The sequence below is a fragment of the Zea mays genome, chromosome 4, assembly GCF_902167145.1.
Source record: "Zea mays cultivar B73 chromosome 4, Zm-B73-REFERENCE-NAM-5.0, whole genome shotgun sequence".
Taxonomy (NCBI): domain Eukaryota; kingdom Viridiplantae; phylum Streptophyta; class Magnoliopsida; order Poales; family Poaceae; genus Zea; species Zea mays.
Genome location: NC_050099.1, coordinates 130,373,725 through 130,387,057, shown reverse-complemented (window position 1 = coordinate 130,387,057; position 13,333 = coordinate 130,373,725). Strand labels below are relative to the sequence as shown.

Here is a 13,333-nt window from a genome sequence, read left to right as displayed (position 1 = left end):
GCCCCTTGGCGAGGAGTGCGGTGCATTTAGGAAACCTAACGGGCGGCTACAGCCCCAGGAAATCTTTGTAAAGGCTATATAGTGAGACCCTGCCTATTCACCTTGGTAGTGTTTAAGGGTTTGATCGGCCCGAGGCAAGAGAGAATCACGACTTGTGGGTAAAGTGCGCAACCTCTGCAGAGTGTTATGAAACTGATATATCAGCCGTGCTCGCGGTTATGAGCGACCAAGGGAGCTCCAGTGATTAGAGATACTTGATCAGAGATGTATGGTTTACAAGTGGTGATGAGGATGATGGTTTTGGTTATGACTATGGTACTGGTTAGTGGTATTCTTTCTGTTTGGAAAGGGTACATCGATTAATAACTTGGGGTAATACTAAAACTTGGCTTTCTACTAGTAAATAATAACCTGACAAACTAAAAGCAACTACTTGACTTAACTCCACATAAAGCTAGTCCACTACAGCCAAACGGGACATTTTGCTGAGTATGTTGATGTGTACTCACCCTTGCTTTACACACCAAACCCTCCAGGTTGTCCGCGTTGCAACCACTGCTCAGGTGAAGATGAAGTCGTGGAGGAGGACTTCCAGGAGTTCCAAGAGTACGATGAGTTCTAAGCGTGGGTTAGCGGCAAACCCCCAGTCGGCAGCCTGTGTAGGCCGTGTGTATCTATGTTTCTTTTCCGCACTTTGATTATTTTTAAAGACTATGTGGATGTTCCAGACATCATGATGTAATCGACTATTATACCCTCTTTTATGTCATTATTTGAGCACTGTGTGATGATGTCCAGTTATGTAACTGCTGTGTACATGAATTGCTGATCCTGACACGTACATGGTTCGCATTCGGTTTGCCTTCTAAAAGCGGGTGTGACACTCGCGGGCCCGACCTCTCCGTGACCCCGCCTGTCAGGCCCCCGCCGTTTTCCCCCTCCCGATTGTCTGAGTCACCGACCCGTGGGCCCCGCCCACAAGAGAGCCCCCGCGCTCGCGTCCCGCACTAGGATGCCTAGGCCGCTGACGCGTGGGACCCACCGGTCAGCCCTCGCGTCCGATCCCGCGCGCCCGCTTCTAATCTCGGGCGTCCGTTCCCGATCGGATGGCCGAGAAGCCCGGATACCCTTTCGCTGTGGTCGATTTGCTCAAGACCCCCTCGGTTTTCTGCGAATGGAACCCGTAGACCTTAGATCTCTCAGTCATGCCCCTGAGTTATTGCAGAAAGGACCCTGCGCTCATATCTAATTTCAGATTTAGGCCTAATTTTGTATTTTAAACTTCAAAAATTGTTTATTTCATATCTTTTACATATGAACTCCAAATTTAGTGATTCAAATTGCAAAATGTTCATATGATTATTCTCTGTCCAAATAAATTATGATCATTCACTGTATGTATACTCTAATTTTATGCCTAGGCTATAGGTTAGTTTATGTAACAATTTATTTGTGTAATAAGATAAATAAAAAAGAAACCCTAGTGGTAAGTAGATGTTTAATATTGTGAAGATAATAATATGTGATGCATGGATTTATCTCTGGTTTAACTTTTATGTCTCATTAAAATAAGTAGAGTTAGATTATGTAATCATGGACAACCTTTAAAGGACAATCAACTACTAAATGAGATTAGTTCACTTTATAAATTAAACTTCTTTTGAGTTTGTACTTTTCCTTTTGAAAAGTGTTCCATTGGTTGTACATGATTGATGTACTGTTTATTTGTCATTTACCAAATGTATTGAATGCATGATCGCTTTATTTAGACAACGAGCAGCCCGTGGTTCCTGAGTGTGTTGCTGAAGATCTTCCTGAGCAACAACCTGGTGAAGGCAAGTGTCCTCTAACCTATTAAAGTAAGCTATTGCTTTACTTTAATCAATGAACATGATGTGAATATTTATGATATGATGATGTTATACCGATGATGTTCTTGTGATACTTTAGGGGACTCAGGCCATTTTCCTGAGTACATCTCTATAAGGACCTGTTCATGGAGTGACCACCCGGGATAACAGTGCAACCATGAGGGTGGAATGGGACGCCCTTAACTGAATAATTAGATGAACCTGGGGTGTAGTTGGCTTTGCCTGAGGGCCGTCAATGGGGGCTAGGGCATAGTGCTCGCTCTGCCAAGGGGGGGTGCAGAGGTTCATTTGATTTGATTTTGTTAGTCACCCGCCTTGGGGAGGTGTACTACGTTTGTACGACTGACGAAACCTAACGAGCAATTATGCACCAGGGGAGTCTTTGTAAAGGCTACGTAGTGAGACCCTGCCAAGTCACCTTGGTAGTGATCAATGGGGAGTCATGATCTCCGGGCAGAATGGGAATCACGACTCATGGTTTAAGTGTGCAACCTCTGTAGAGTGTTAGAAACTGGTATATCAGCCGAGCTCACGGTTAAGAGCAGCATTGGGATCCTCTTTGATTAGAAGAACTTTGGTTACTTTTATGATGATGGTTAATAATGATGGTTATAATTTTGATCTCTGGTACTTCCTCTGGAGGGAGTACATTTGGGTAATAACTGGGTTGTTACTAAAACTTGGCTATACTAATAGTAATAAACACTTGACCAACTAAAAGCAACTGCTTAACCTTAACCCCACATACAGCTAGTCCACTTTAGCCAAACATGACATTTGCTGAGTACGTTGATGTGTACTCACCCTTGCTTTACAAACCACCCCACCCCAGGTTGTCCCCACTGTACTCAGTGCTTAGGAGGAGATGCTGGCAACATGGAGGACTTTGAGGAGTTCCAGGACTACGACGAGTTCTAGTTTTTCTTAGTGGCAAACCCCTAGTCAGTTGCCTGTGTAGGCCTTATCTACTACGTTACGTATTTCCGCACTTTGATGATATTAATGACTATGCTATGTATTAGATTCTGTGGATGTCTTTGACATCATATTGTAATAAAAGTACATTTCCGCTATTTACTTTGAGCAATGTGTGATGATGTCCAATTATGTAATCGTTGTGTACGTGAGTTTCTGATCCTGACACGTACATGGTTTGCATTCGGTTTGTCTTCTAAAACCGGGTGTGACATGGACCAGTGGCGCCGGCATGGCCATGGCCTCCACATCACGACACATCCGCCGCGACAACTCTCCGAGACATAGTGTCAGTGTCGTCTTGTTGTGTCAGAGGTAGAGCGCCACTATAGTTGCCCACGTCGACCGCGGTGGCCAGGATCATGACCTTCTTCTTCTCACTATCCCCGTCTCCGGCTGCCAATCACTCCCTGTTGTTGGCGATGAGGATCCTGGAAGCGTCCAGCGGCATTGCGTAGGCCTGGAAGTCCGCGAGCTCCTCGCCTCCGGTGCCATAAAGTGCGCCGGAGCCGGAGCTGACGTCGTAGGACTGTAAGGACCGCGAGCTCCTCGCCTTCGGTGCCATAGAGCATGCTGGAGCCGAAGATGATGTCGCGGGGCCATAGGGACCGCTCCTCTTACGCGCGCAGGCGCTGTACATGATCCTTGCGATGGCCGCCGAAGAAGGAGATTATGTCACAGAGCCGTTGGAGAAGGGACAATTCTCCCCCGTTGCTGCTTGTGGTGGCGCGCCAATGGAGGAAGGGAGGAGGGGAGGTTGTGGACGACGAGGTCCTCTAGCTCCTGCTCGCTTCGCTCGACTGCTGCCCGCTCAACTGCTCCTTCATGGATGAGGCTCAACCGAGATAGTGCGTATGCGAAGTCGCTGACGCCACGCCGATGGAGGAAGGGAGGAGGTGAAGTTGTGGACTATGAGGTCTTTTGGCTCTAGATGAAGGAAGGAGGAAGGGGAGGGGAGTTTGCGGATGGCTCTCGCATCAGAAAAGTGCAGGTGAGGAACCGAGACGCGCATCGATTTATCTTCATCCTGCACGCTGAACTGAGAGAAGTGGAGGTCGTGGTCGTGGGGAGGGAGCTTGCGGAGTGAAGTTGAGCGGTTACGGGAAGGGGAATGGGAATAAGTGTGGGCTGTGCGAGGAGGGGGGAATGAGAAAGACAGAACAATGAATGACAGACTATTGTCTTACGATGTGTTTGATTGCAATGTCAGAACATGACGGGATATGACTGTCCCTTAAATAAGTTTTTTTTTTCAGTATCAGGGGTTGGGATATGACTATCTCAGTGTTGTCCTCAGTTAGGCTGTCTCTAGCAACGTCCAATATATTCATGCTCTATATCCGTCCTTTACAATCTTCTTTAAAAGATTCCATCCTCTATATATTCTTTCTCTCCAACAACATACTCTAAATCACGTTCTCTATACGCAAATACCTATATTAGAGACATTTTTTATTTTTTATTTTTTTACATGCATATTTGTCATACTCAAATGTATTGTACATATTTTAGTTTTGCTAAACCGGTTATTTAAAGTATTCAAATAGATAGAGAACCGTTTAGAGAAACTCTATATATAGAGAATCCAGCAGTGTCCTCTAAATTTAGAATACCGTTTAGAGTACGCTGCTGGAAAGCATAGAGGACCGTTTGGTCCTCTATATTTAGGGTAGAGGAGGCTTTAGAGACTATTGTTGGAGCCAGCCTTATCCCTCAAAATTGGAGGGACAAGAGAGGACGTCAGGGGACGACCATGTCCTGTCCAGCTGTCACACAACCAAACACATCCTTAATAAGTAAACCAAATGCACCCTTAATAAGTGGTACAGATTTCTAAATCATCCAAAGGGCAGCTGAAGATATAATATTAGTCACTTTTCTTGTTAGCAATCCAATCCAAAGTCCCGCAAAAAGACTCGAAGTATTTACCAATATTGAAACCAAAAGTTTCACAAATGTATTTCTAGACAAAAACAACAGCAAAAGAACAAGTGAAGAATCGATTTCTTTTCTAGATAGAATAAACAAGTTTGGTCATTCACCTCTCTTCTCTTAGCAAGGTTATATCTAGTAGTTAACAGTCTATTATTGGACATAACCACAAAAACACCTGAAAACTTAAAAGGAATACTGAGTTTCCCAACTGACTGTACAACGTTAGTAGGAGCACAATTGATAGAGAGTATATAGAAGAAATTATATAGAAGTGTGGTTTTTAGATCCTTTGATGTTTCTTTCGTTAAGAGCTAGTCTGGGAACACTGTTTTCCAAGGGATTTTAATTTTCCCAAGGTAAAATAAACTAATTTTACTTTACAAAATTGGAATCCATCGGAAAACAGTGTTCCCAAACTAGCCCTAATAGAGAGAAAAATGAGGTAGCTCACCTTTGTGTAAGTAAGGCCGTAGAGTTGGCTTCTATTTTATTTTGGTTAGATTGCTTCCCTAATTGGCTTTTGGAATCAGCTAGCAGAGATTGCAATTTCACATTGGACTAGTAATAAAGAACTTGTGTGTTGTTTGGTTCACATATTTGTAATGTAATCGGTAACAAATAACGTTAAATCATGTTTCTTTAAATTCAATCGTAATCGGATACCACACTAGAAATTGATACCAGCCTATTCAAACTTGTTACCACCGGTAATCGAATGTAAACTGTTACCATTACCATTTTCGTTACATTTTAGAAACCAAACAACACCCGGTGTTCTGCCTAAAAAAACTCGCACCGCTCCCTCCGTCGGCATCCCTCCATACCCACCAAAAGCCCCAAGCCAAATCCGCCATGGCTATGCTCGCCCGCGCGCGCCTCCCACCTCGCACCCACCTTCCCCCCATCACCACCGATGGCGGTGGCGCCGGCGTGGAATTTCGCCGTAAGATCCACTTCCTCTCTTCTGAGCTGCACGTCGACCCGTTCCCGCTCCTCGCCATCAACCCCATGCTCCGCTCGGCGCCGCTGCCGCTCCTCCGCGATTCCCTCCGCCTCCTCACCTCCCACGGCCTCACAACCCTCGACGCTGCGCGCGTCTTCTCCGCCTTCCCCTCCCTCCTCACCTCCCCGCCCGAGGAGCCCCTCCGCTTCCTCTCCGCCGATGCGCCGCTCCCGCCACCGCTCCTCCGCTCCGCGGTGGTCCGGTCCCCACGCCTCCTGGCCGCATCCGTTCCCGACACGCTCCGCCCCGCGCTGCTCTTCTTCCGCCGCCGCGTATCGCTCCGTCGGGAGCCGCTCCCTCTCGCCGCCGCGCTGCTCCTTGCTTTCAACGTTGAGCGCACCCTCCTCCCCAAACTCCTATTCCTCCGTGACGCCACGGGGCTCCCCGACTCTGCCGTCTGTGCGGTTCTCAGGCGTGCGCCCGCCATCCTCTCCTACGGGATCGAGACCAACCTCAGGCCTAAGCTAGAGTTCCTCGCGGAGCGCATGCAGAGGGACCCTGCCGCGGAGCTAGCCGAGTTCCCGCACTACTTTGCATTCAGTTTGGAGGGGAGGATCAAGCCGAGGCACGAGGCGTTGAGGGAAAGGGGCATTGAGATGCCACTTAAGGATATGCTAACAAGCAACGATGACGATTTCAGGGAGCGGCTGGTCAACGTGACGCTGTCAGACACTAAGGCAAGGCTGTGAGCTGGCATTCAGATGCACCCTAAGCCTTTTTACTGCATTGCTTATGAAATAGCAGTCCTTTGAGTTTGGGTTCTGTGAAGCAAGATTATCCAACAATGTCACCAAATGGAACCGGCGACAATTTGGAATGTATTTATGGTTCACATGTCAATTCGAAGCTCAGCCTTTGTAATGTTGAGATACATGGAGTTCACCTGGAGAAGCCTGATTGAATCTCTGAATGGATATTCACTTGACATATAAACAGCGAAGGTAGGTTAAAGTTGATGTACAGCTAATGGTCCCATTGAACTCTAAGTTATGTTTCCTACAACGTGGAGTAAGAATGGGCCTGAGGCTTAGTTGTTCGAGAACGAAGGACAATTATGAGCAGCTGTGGATCTCCCTAAACATAGGTGCTTAGTAATCAGCCAAAGGAGTTTAGTAGTAGCATTCTGCTTCTTATTTTCTTTCTTTTAATTTTTTTTTATGGACATGAATTTAAGAATGAATACACAAATTTGTTTTTCCTCCTTTTTTTGGAAGAAAAATGGCAGGATCTGTGTGTGCCTTCTATTATGTAGAAAAAAGGAGCTTAAGTTACAGGTCCTATTTTCAGGCCTCAAAGGTTAAGGGTGGAATTCATAAGAGGAGAAAAGCAAAAACACTGCAAAGCTCTCTCGAGTAAGGATCAATGCAAAAAGAAAGCACACTTCTTTTTATTTTGACAATTTTTCGATTGTATCTTGTACTGTAAATTTGATTGCTGCATTACATGATTTTATTTTGGTATCATGCAGTTGGCAAATTTTAAATCTGGAATTCTTGATTGTAGTTATAATCCATGCTCCCTTTGGCTAAGGTTCTCAGTTGTTATGGTTGATGTTTAGCTTCAAAGGACTTCTATGCTAAAGATAACCGTTGTAGTTGCTAAAAATGTGCCCTCAGACTGCAAGTAGTTTATACACCTTGAGTGCTTATATCCCCATAATGTTAGATGCAACAAAATATAGCAATACAATTTTCTCCTGACTTTTAGTACCTCCTAAATACATTCTCTGAAAACATAGGTAGGCTGGGATGAGGTGAACTAACTTTATCTATGTAATTCATTGAATTTAGTTTACATTAGTGCTGTGCACCAGAAAAAGAAGATGTTAGAGGCTTCTTTGTTGTCAATTGTCATCGCAAGGTTAGCAAGTGACCTGATACATAAACCGGGCCAAGATCTAAGCATTGAAGTTCCTTTTCTATTACTTAGTGCTACAGCATTCTGCTTGATGTGTCGTTAGGAGCTTCTCCCACAGGCATAGCAGATGTCTTGGTTCTTGGTAGTGAGCAATAATGTACCCATCATGGCAGCCGTCGATGTTAATTCTCTTGTCTGTTTCATATTTCACTGGTAATCCACCTTTCTTCATTTCATTTACCCATATGCCCATTGCTACATCCTCTAGTTTGAACATCTGTGAAAAGTCATAGCATCTAATTTAGCTCTTCTAATCTGATTACCATCTTCCGAAGCAGATGTCAAACACATCAGATGACAAGCTAACTATTAGTTGAACTGAAGTCATCTTATATGAGCTTGCAAGAACACATGTTGTGATATTCATTCAGAACAATTAGGGAAACAAAAAAGTGAAAATGTGGACAGTTTATGCACATAACTAGGCTTGCTATGGCTTTGCATGGATATCATAGCTTCTATTTTGTTTCTGAACAGGATTACTCTGAGTTACTTGTTTATGAGCTCATAGTTTGGGTATTTCAGATAAAGTATATGTTTTATTTGCTAGTGCATAGAGCAGTTCATTTTTGCTGTGCGAACAAGCATGCCTTCAGATGCCTTGTTTTGTAGCTTGAGGGATCTTAGGTGCTGTTTTTTCATTTCGGATGTACAAGTCACAGATTATGTATGCACTTGAATATACATACCTTTAAACGACTTGCCTTATACCAATTGTTGATTGTCCTTGCAATGTCTTGTGAAACTACATATCCTGGTCCATGAGCCCATGGTGGGTATTTATCTTCAGGCCATTCCTGGAGAACATGTCAGAAATGTTGGCATTTACATATGTTGATGGTGATACAGTAAAAAAATATCGCAAATGGTACATAAGCCGGTCTCTTCTTCTATTTTTCTATGAACATAAATCCAACGGAATATGCATCGATTGTCTAGGGAGGAATTTAATAAGAATTTACCTCTTGGCTTATGTACCATTTGCTTTCGGGATTTCTGTGGGGACCAGAATCGGAATTTATGCGACCGTAAAGTAGGCCACGGCTGACATTAAGCTGCTTCACCGTGGAGTGGATCTCATCTACGCGGACAAAAGCATCATCGTCTGTTTTCATTAGATACTTGGCTGGCAGTACACTGGTCTGGTCAAACAAATCACAGTTAATAATTAAGAACAGGTCGAGAGAAACATAAGAAGCAGAGACCGGAGAAGTATAGCTTAGCTTGGTGATGATGACAGTGTATGTATGTTTTATCGATCTTACCCCATAGATGCAGATCGCTAGCGTCTTCCATGTTATCAGGCCGTAGTAATCAACGAAGCGCAACACCTGGATGTCACCGTACGTGCGTGCCTCGTTCCAGAGTTCCTCGTTCACCATGAGGTTCGTATGCTTTATTTAAGGAAAAATAATAATAACAATTACCATGAGGCTAGTGTGTTGTTTACTAATAATACTTCATAGCAATTACTGATGAGTGTTTTACCAGGCCAACGAAAAACCGTACTGCAACCGCCCCTTGGCGCACAGCGTCATATTGCATCCATGTTCTTCGAATGGCCATCCTACGCTTGAAGTTGTTCGCCGTTGAGAAGACGCCGATCAGAAGGTCGACGTCTCTGTCGTTTGGGACAGGTGGCGCCTTGAGCGATTCGAGGTTAGGGTTCTCCAGGTCTTCTGACGTGGGCAAGCCGCTTAGAATCGCACTTGCAAGCTTGAAGTCACCAGAGATTCTTACTTGGGTCACATACCATGGCTCCAAGCCCTATTAAATGATAGTTAGGCCATTTATACTATTAAATTATCGATCCGTTTGGTGACGTGAAGAAGGTTAGTTACCGACCGCTCGATACGCAAATGAAGTGACGTGTTTCCCGTCGACTGTCATATGGAAGCCCTCCCATCCGACGCGCAGTGTCGCAATAGCAAGGTATCCCTGCTTAAACGGGAAACACCCTCCGTGCAGGTGCTTGTGCTTCTTGTCCTCCTCCTCCTCCCGGTCCGCCATGGCATCGCATCTCTCTAGACCGTCTACTACTGCAGCAGGAGGAGCACCTTCAGCTGCCGCATTGCCGGGAGTACAACTACAGCGAGCCTCGGCGCCCCACCCGCTGCTCGCGCTGAAGGCGTTCTGCACTAGGACCGGCGGACGATCTCTGGTGGCTCCGTCGTCGCCGGTTAGACGCACGCCGTAGTGCAGCGGGACGGCAGGCGTTTCGGTCTCCCCCGCCGGAAGCGCTGTCGTCGTCCCGACGAGTTCGATCCAGAAGTTGCCGGAGAGGAGTCCAGGGGTGCCTATAAGGGTCGCCGAGGAGCCTACGGTCAGCCCACAGGGTACGCCGACGGTGAAGGCGCCGCCGCCGCCGCCGCTCTCGGGTTTGTTGGACGGAGTGTCGCGGACCGAGTACGGGCAGAGTCGCCGCCGCTGCCTCTGGTGAACGTGGACGGATGCTGTCAGGTTTTCCCACGCAGTCCTCCCGTCGTCCACCGCCTCGGTCGCGTGCGGAAGGCCGCTGGCGATGTCGGCTAGCCGCGTCATCTGGCTCCACGTGTCTAGCCACGGAAACACTTGAGCGGCGGCGGAGGAGTTTTTACTAGCAGAGTCCTCCGGCTCCGAGGAGGTGTTTGAAGAAGCTGCCGTTGTGATGACGACTCCCGGACTGGTTTCTTTCGCGTCCGCTGGGCTCTTGAGCCACTCGAGGTGGTGAACCAGATGCAGGATCTGGTACCGAGACGACATCCCTGAGCTCGCGGTGTGCTCTATCAGATACCGTGCAGCCAGCAGAGAGGTGAGCACGAGCAGGGCCGTCGTGGCGAGCTTCTTTGTCGCCCACATGTTTTGATCGCAATGTCCTGTCGCGCCGGCTTGGATGGAAACTCAGCAGCCTGGTCCACCTGCCAGTGCAACAGGCGTTATTCAAATATGCGTACCCAATTTGGATACAACGCCTGTAATAAAGGCGACGAGGTCTAAGAGAATCATTTTTTATATCATCATTCAGCTGAAAATTCTGATCGCATAGTCTGCTGTTGAAAGTGAAAGGAAGTTGCCGGCCCTCCGCTTCTGTGCACGACCATGACCGGCGTGTGAAAAAAAACCAGAACCGTTGCCACGTGCCCGATGCTTATAAGCGGCAGCTCGTAGCAACGGGCAGCAGAGCGAGGCCAAGTGTGTCTTCCAACGCATAGAGCGGCAGTTCTGTCTGACCTTCGAACCAAACCAAGGCCAGGCCCCCGGGAATTCTACGGACGATTATTCCAGAGTGTGTGTGTGTCTGTGTGCTGTTGGCTCTTAGATCAAGACCTGTTCAATGGTTCGTGAATGGCAAAAAGGAGAAAAAAATGGAAGTGTATGAGTTTAAGAGCTTGTTTTTGCAGAGGTCTCTTGGAAACGTGATTGAAGAGCTTGGTTGTCACCAAAATCAACAAGAAAGGATCAAGAAAATAAGCAAGCACTTCGTCGGGCACGGATGGGATTGATCGAGGCGAGCGAACTTGCTGCGGAGCGAGAAAGAGAGACGCACACAAATGAACTTGCTACAACCATGACAGAGAAAGAGAGAGAATGAGTAGCTTAATTACCTCGGTCCTCGGGCTTCGATCTTCAGCTCTGGACAGAGATTATTAGGAGGAGGCGAGGAGTATGGCTCCCGGCTGGGACGAGGAGCAACGGGCGAGAAATACAAGAGCCGCGCGAAGGGAACAACGAACACCGTTGGCAGTAGAAGAAGAGCGACACCAAAACGACCGAGCCCTCGGTCAACTACTGCACAAATAGTCTTCAATAGTATCGATTAAAAGGATCGGCTATAGCATCACATTTTCAACCGATACTATGTAATCAAGATTAAAGATAATAGTTTTTAGGCCTATGTGTTTAGTCTGGTGTTAATTGATTTCTATAATAATCGATCGGTGACTTCGACTAGTACTAATAAAGAGGTTACATGTTGTAGAGGAAACATGCTCTATAGACTCCATTTGTTGCGGATTCTATCTATTGACAGATCATAAAAGGGTTATAGGGCAAGTATAAACGTGAGCCATGGGCTTCCAATAGTTAAAGGAAGCCCAGGTCGATTATCCCTGTAACCTGGTTCAATCCAGCGCATCGACTGGACCAGGCTGTCGGTTGCACCACCCGCGCCCACGTCTGTGCGCGCAAAAAAAGAATGCATGCATGAGTCAAACACGTCCCGTTTCATGCGCATAAATTTAGGAAAAATATGTGTGACGATTTCTATTTTTAAATGCTTTATTTCCTCCATAAATTTAGGATCGTTGCAATAACCATGCAACTAGACTCGTAAGGACCATTTTATGATATGTACTGCTACTAAATATGTTACTCTGTGTAGATAATTATGCAATTCGGTATACTGCGTAAAAATCTGTTACCAGCTGTATGCACACGAATTTATGATGAAAATAATGTGTAATGAAAGGAAATGAATTGCACACATAGAAATAAAAAATCGTATTTAATGTTTTATTTTCTTCATAAATATAGGATCCCTCCAACAGCCATGCAACTAAACACATTAGATCTAATTTATGATATATATTGATACAAATCATACTACATGGTGTAGCTATTTATGCAATTTGTTACACCGCGTAAAAAATCTGGCATGTTGTTCACTGGTGGACGCATCTACGGGTTGGAGCGTAATAACCTTAAGTTTTGAGCATAAAATCTTTCAATTATAAGCGTAAATACCGAGTCAATGTGAGAGGTTGATAACTCTAGTAGGTTGTTATTACGATCATATTTTTATGGCAGATCCGAAAAACATGGCAGTCACATGCATGCGGTTATACAGATCCAAAAATTATGGCAAAATGCATGCATGAGTCAAACATGTTCCCTTGCATGCGCGTAAATTTAGGAAAGATATGTGTGGCGGTTTCTATTTTAAATGCTTTATTTCCTCCATAAATTTAGGATCGCTGCAACAGCCATGCAGCTAAACTCGTAATGACCATTTTATGATATATACTGATACTAAATATGTCACACTGTGTAGATAATTATGCAATTCGGTATACTGCGTAAAAATCTGTTACCAACTGCATGCACACGAATTTATGATGGAAAGAATATGCAATGAAAGAAAATGAATTGCATGCATAGAAACAAAAAATCACATTTAATGTTTTATTTTCTTCGTAAATATAGGATCACTCCAACAGCCATGCAGCTAAACGCATTAGAACTAGTTTATGATATATACTGATACAAATTATACTATACGGTGTAGGTATTTATGCAATTCGTTACACTGCGTAAAAAATCTGGCATGTTGTTCACTGATGGACGCATCTCCGGGTGGAGCGTAAAAATCTTAAGTTTTGAGCATAAAATCCCTCAATTATAAGCGTAAATACCGAGTCAATGTGAGAGGTTGATAGCTCTAGTAGGTTGTTATTACTATCCTATTTTTATGACAGATCCGAAAATATGGCAGCCGCATGCATGCGGTTTCTATTTTTATACAGATCCAAAAATTATGGCAAAAATCGTGTGAGTTTCCATTGCATGCGCGTAAATTACAAACAACATAAATCAAGGAATTGTCTTTCCAATGTGCATGCAGTAAACTGATATACGAACTCCGTTTTTAAGTATA

At 45.2% G+C, this 13,333-nt stretch overlaps 2 protein-coding genes across 2 annotated transcripts; one reads left to right on the top strand and one right to left on the bottom strand.

Moving 5' to 3' along the window:
- Window positions 1-5,604: 5,604 nt before the first annotated feature.
- LOC100273894 (uncharacterized) lies at window positions 5,605-6,985 on the top strand. The gene has a single exon (NM_001148286.2). The coding sequence runs from the start codon at window positions 5,634-5,636 to the stop codon at window positions 6,471-6,473; it is 840 nt and encodes a 279-aa protein (NP_001141758.1). The 5' UTR covers window positions 5,605-5,633; the 3' UTR covers window positions 6,474-6,985.
- Window positions 6,986-7,533: 548 nt separating this feature from the next.
- On the bottom strand, window positions 7,534-11,638 carry LOC103655502 (beta-1,3-galactosyltransferase GALT1). Its single transcript, XM_008682246.3, has 7 exons — window positions 11,286-11,638; window positions 9,547-10,598; window positions 9,190-9,468; window positions 8,967-9,095; window positions 8,664-8,843; window positions 8,391-8,498; window positions 7,534-7,918 (listed from the first exon to the last, which is right to left on the bottom strand). Exons 2-7 carry the CDS (start codon window positions 10,537-10,539, stop codon window positions 7,706-7,708), a joined length of 1,902 nt encoding a protein of 633 aa, XP_008680468.1. The 5' UTR covers window positions 10,540-10,598; window positions 11,286-11,638; the 3' UTR covers window positions 7,534-7,705.
- Between the last annotated feature and the right edge of the window lie 1,695 nt (window positions 11,639-13,333).

Bases quoted from the DNA above. Each gene is read 5' to 3' on its own strand.
- LOC103655502 (XM_008682246.3), bottom strand. From the start codon at position 10,539: ATGTGGGCGACAAAGAAGCTCGCCACGACGGCCCTGCTCGTGCTCACC. The intron at 9,096-9,189 runs GTAAAACACTCA...CCTTAAATAAAG, and splicing joins TACGGTTTTTCGTTGGCCTG to CATACGAACCTCATGGTGAA. The intron at 8,844-8,966 runs GTAAGATCGATA...TTGTTTGACCAG, and splicing joins TAGCGATCTGCATCTATGGG to ACCAGTGTACTGCCAGCCAA.
- LOC100273894 (NM_001148286.2), top strand. From the start codon at position 5,634: ATGGCTATGCTCGCCCGCGCGCGCCTCCCACCTCGCACCCACCTTCCC.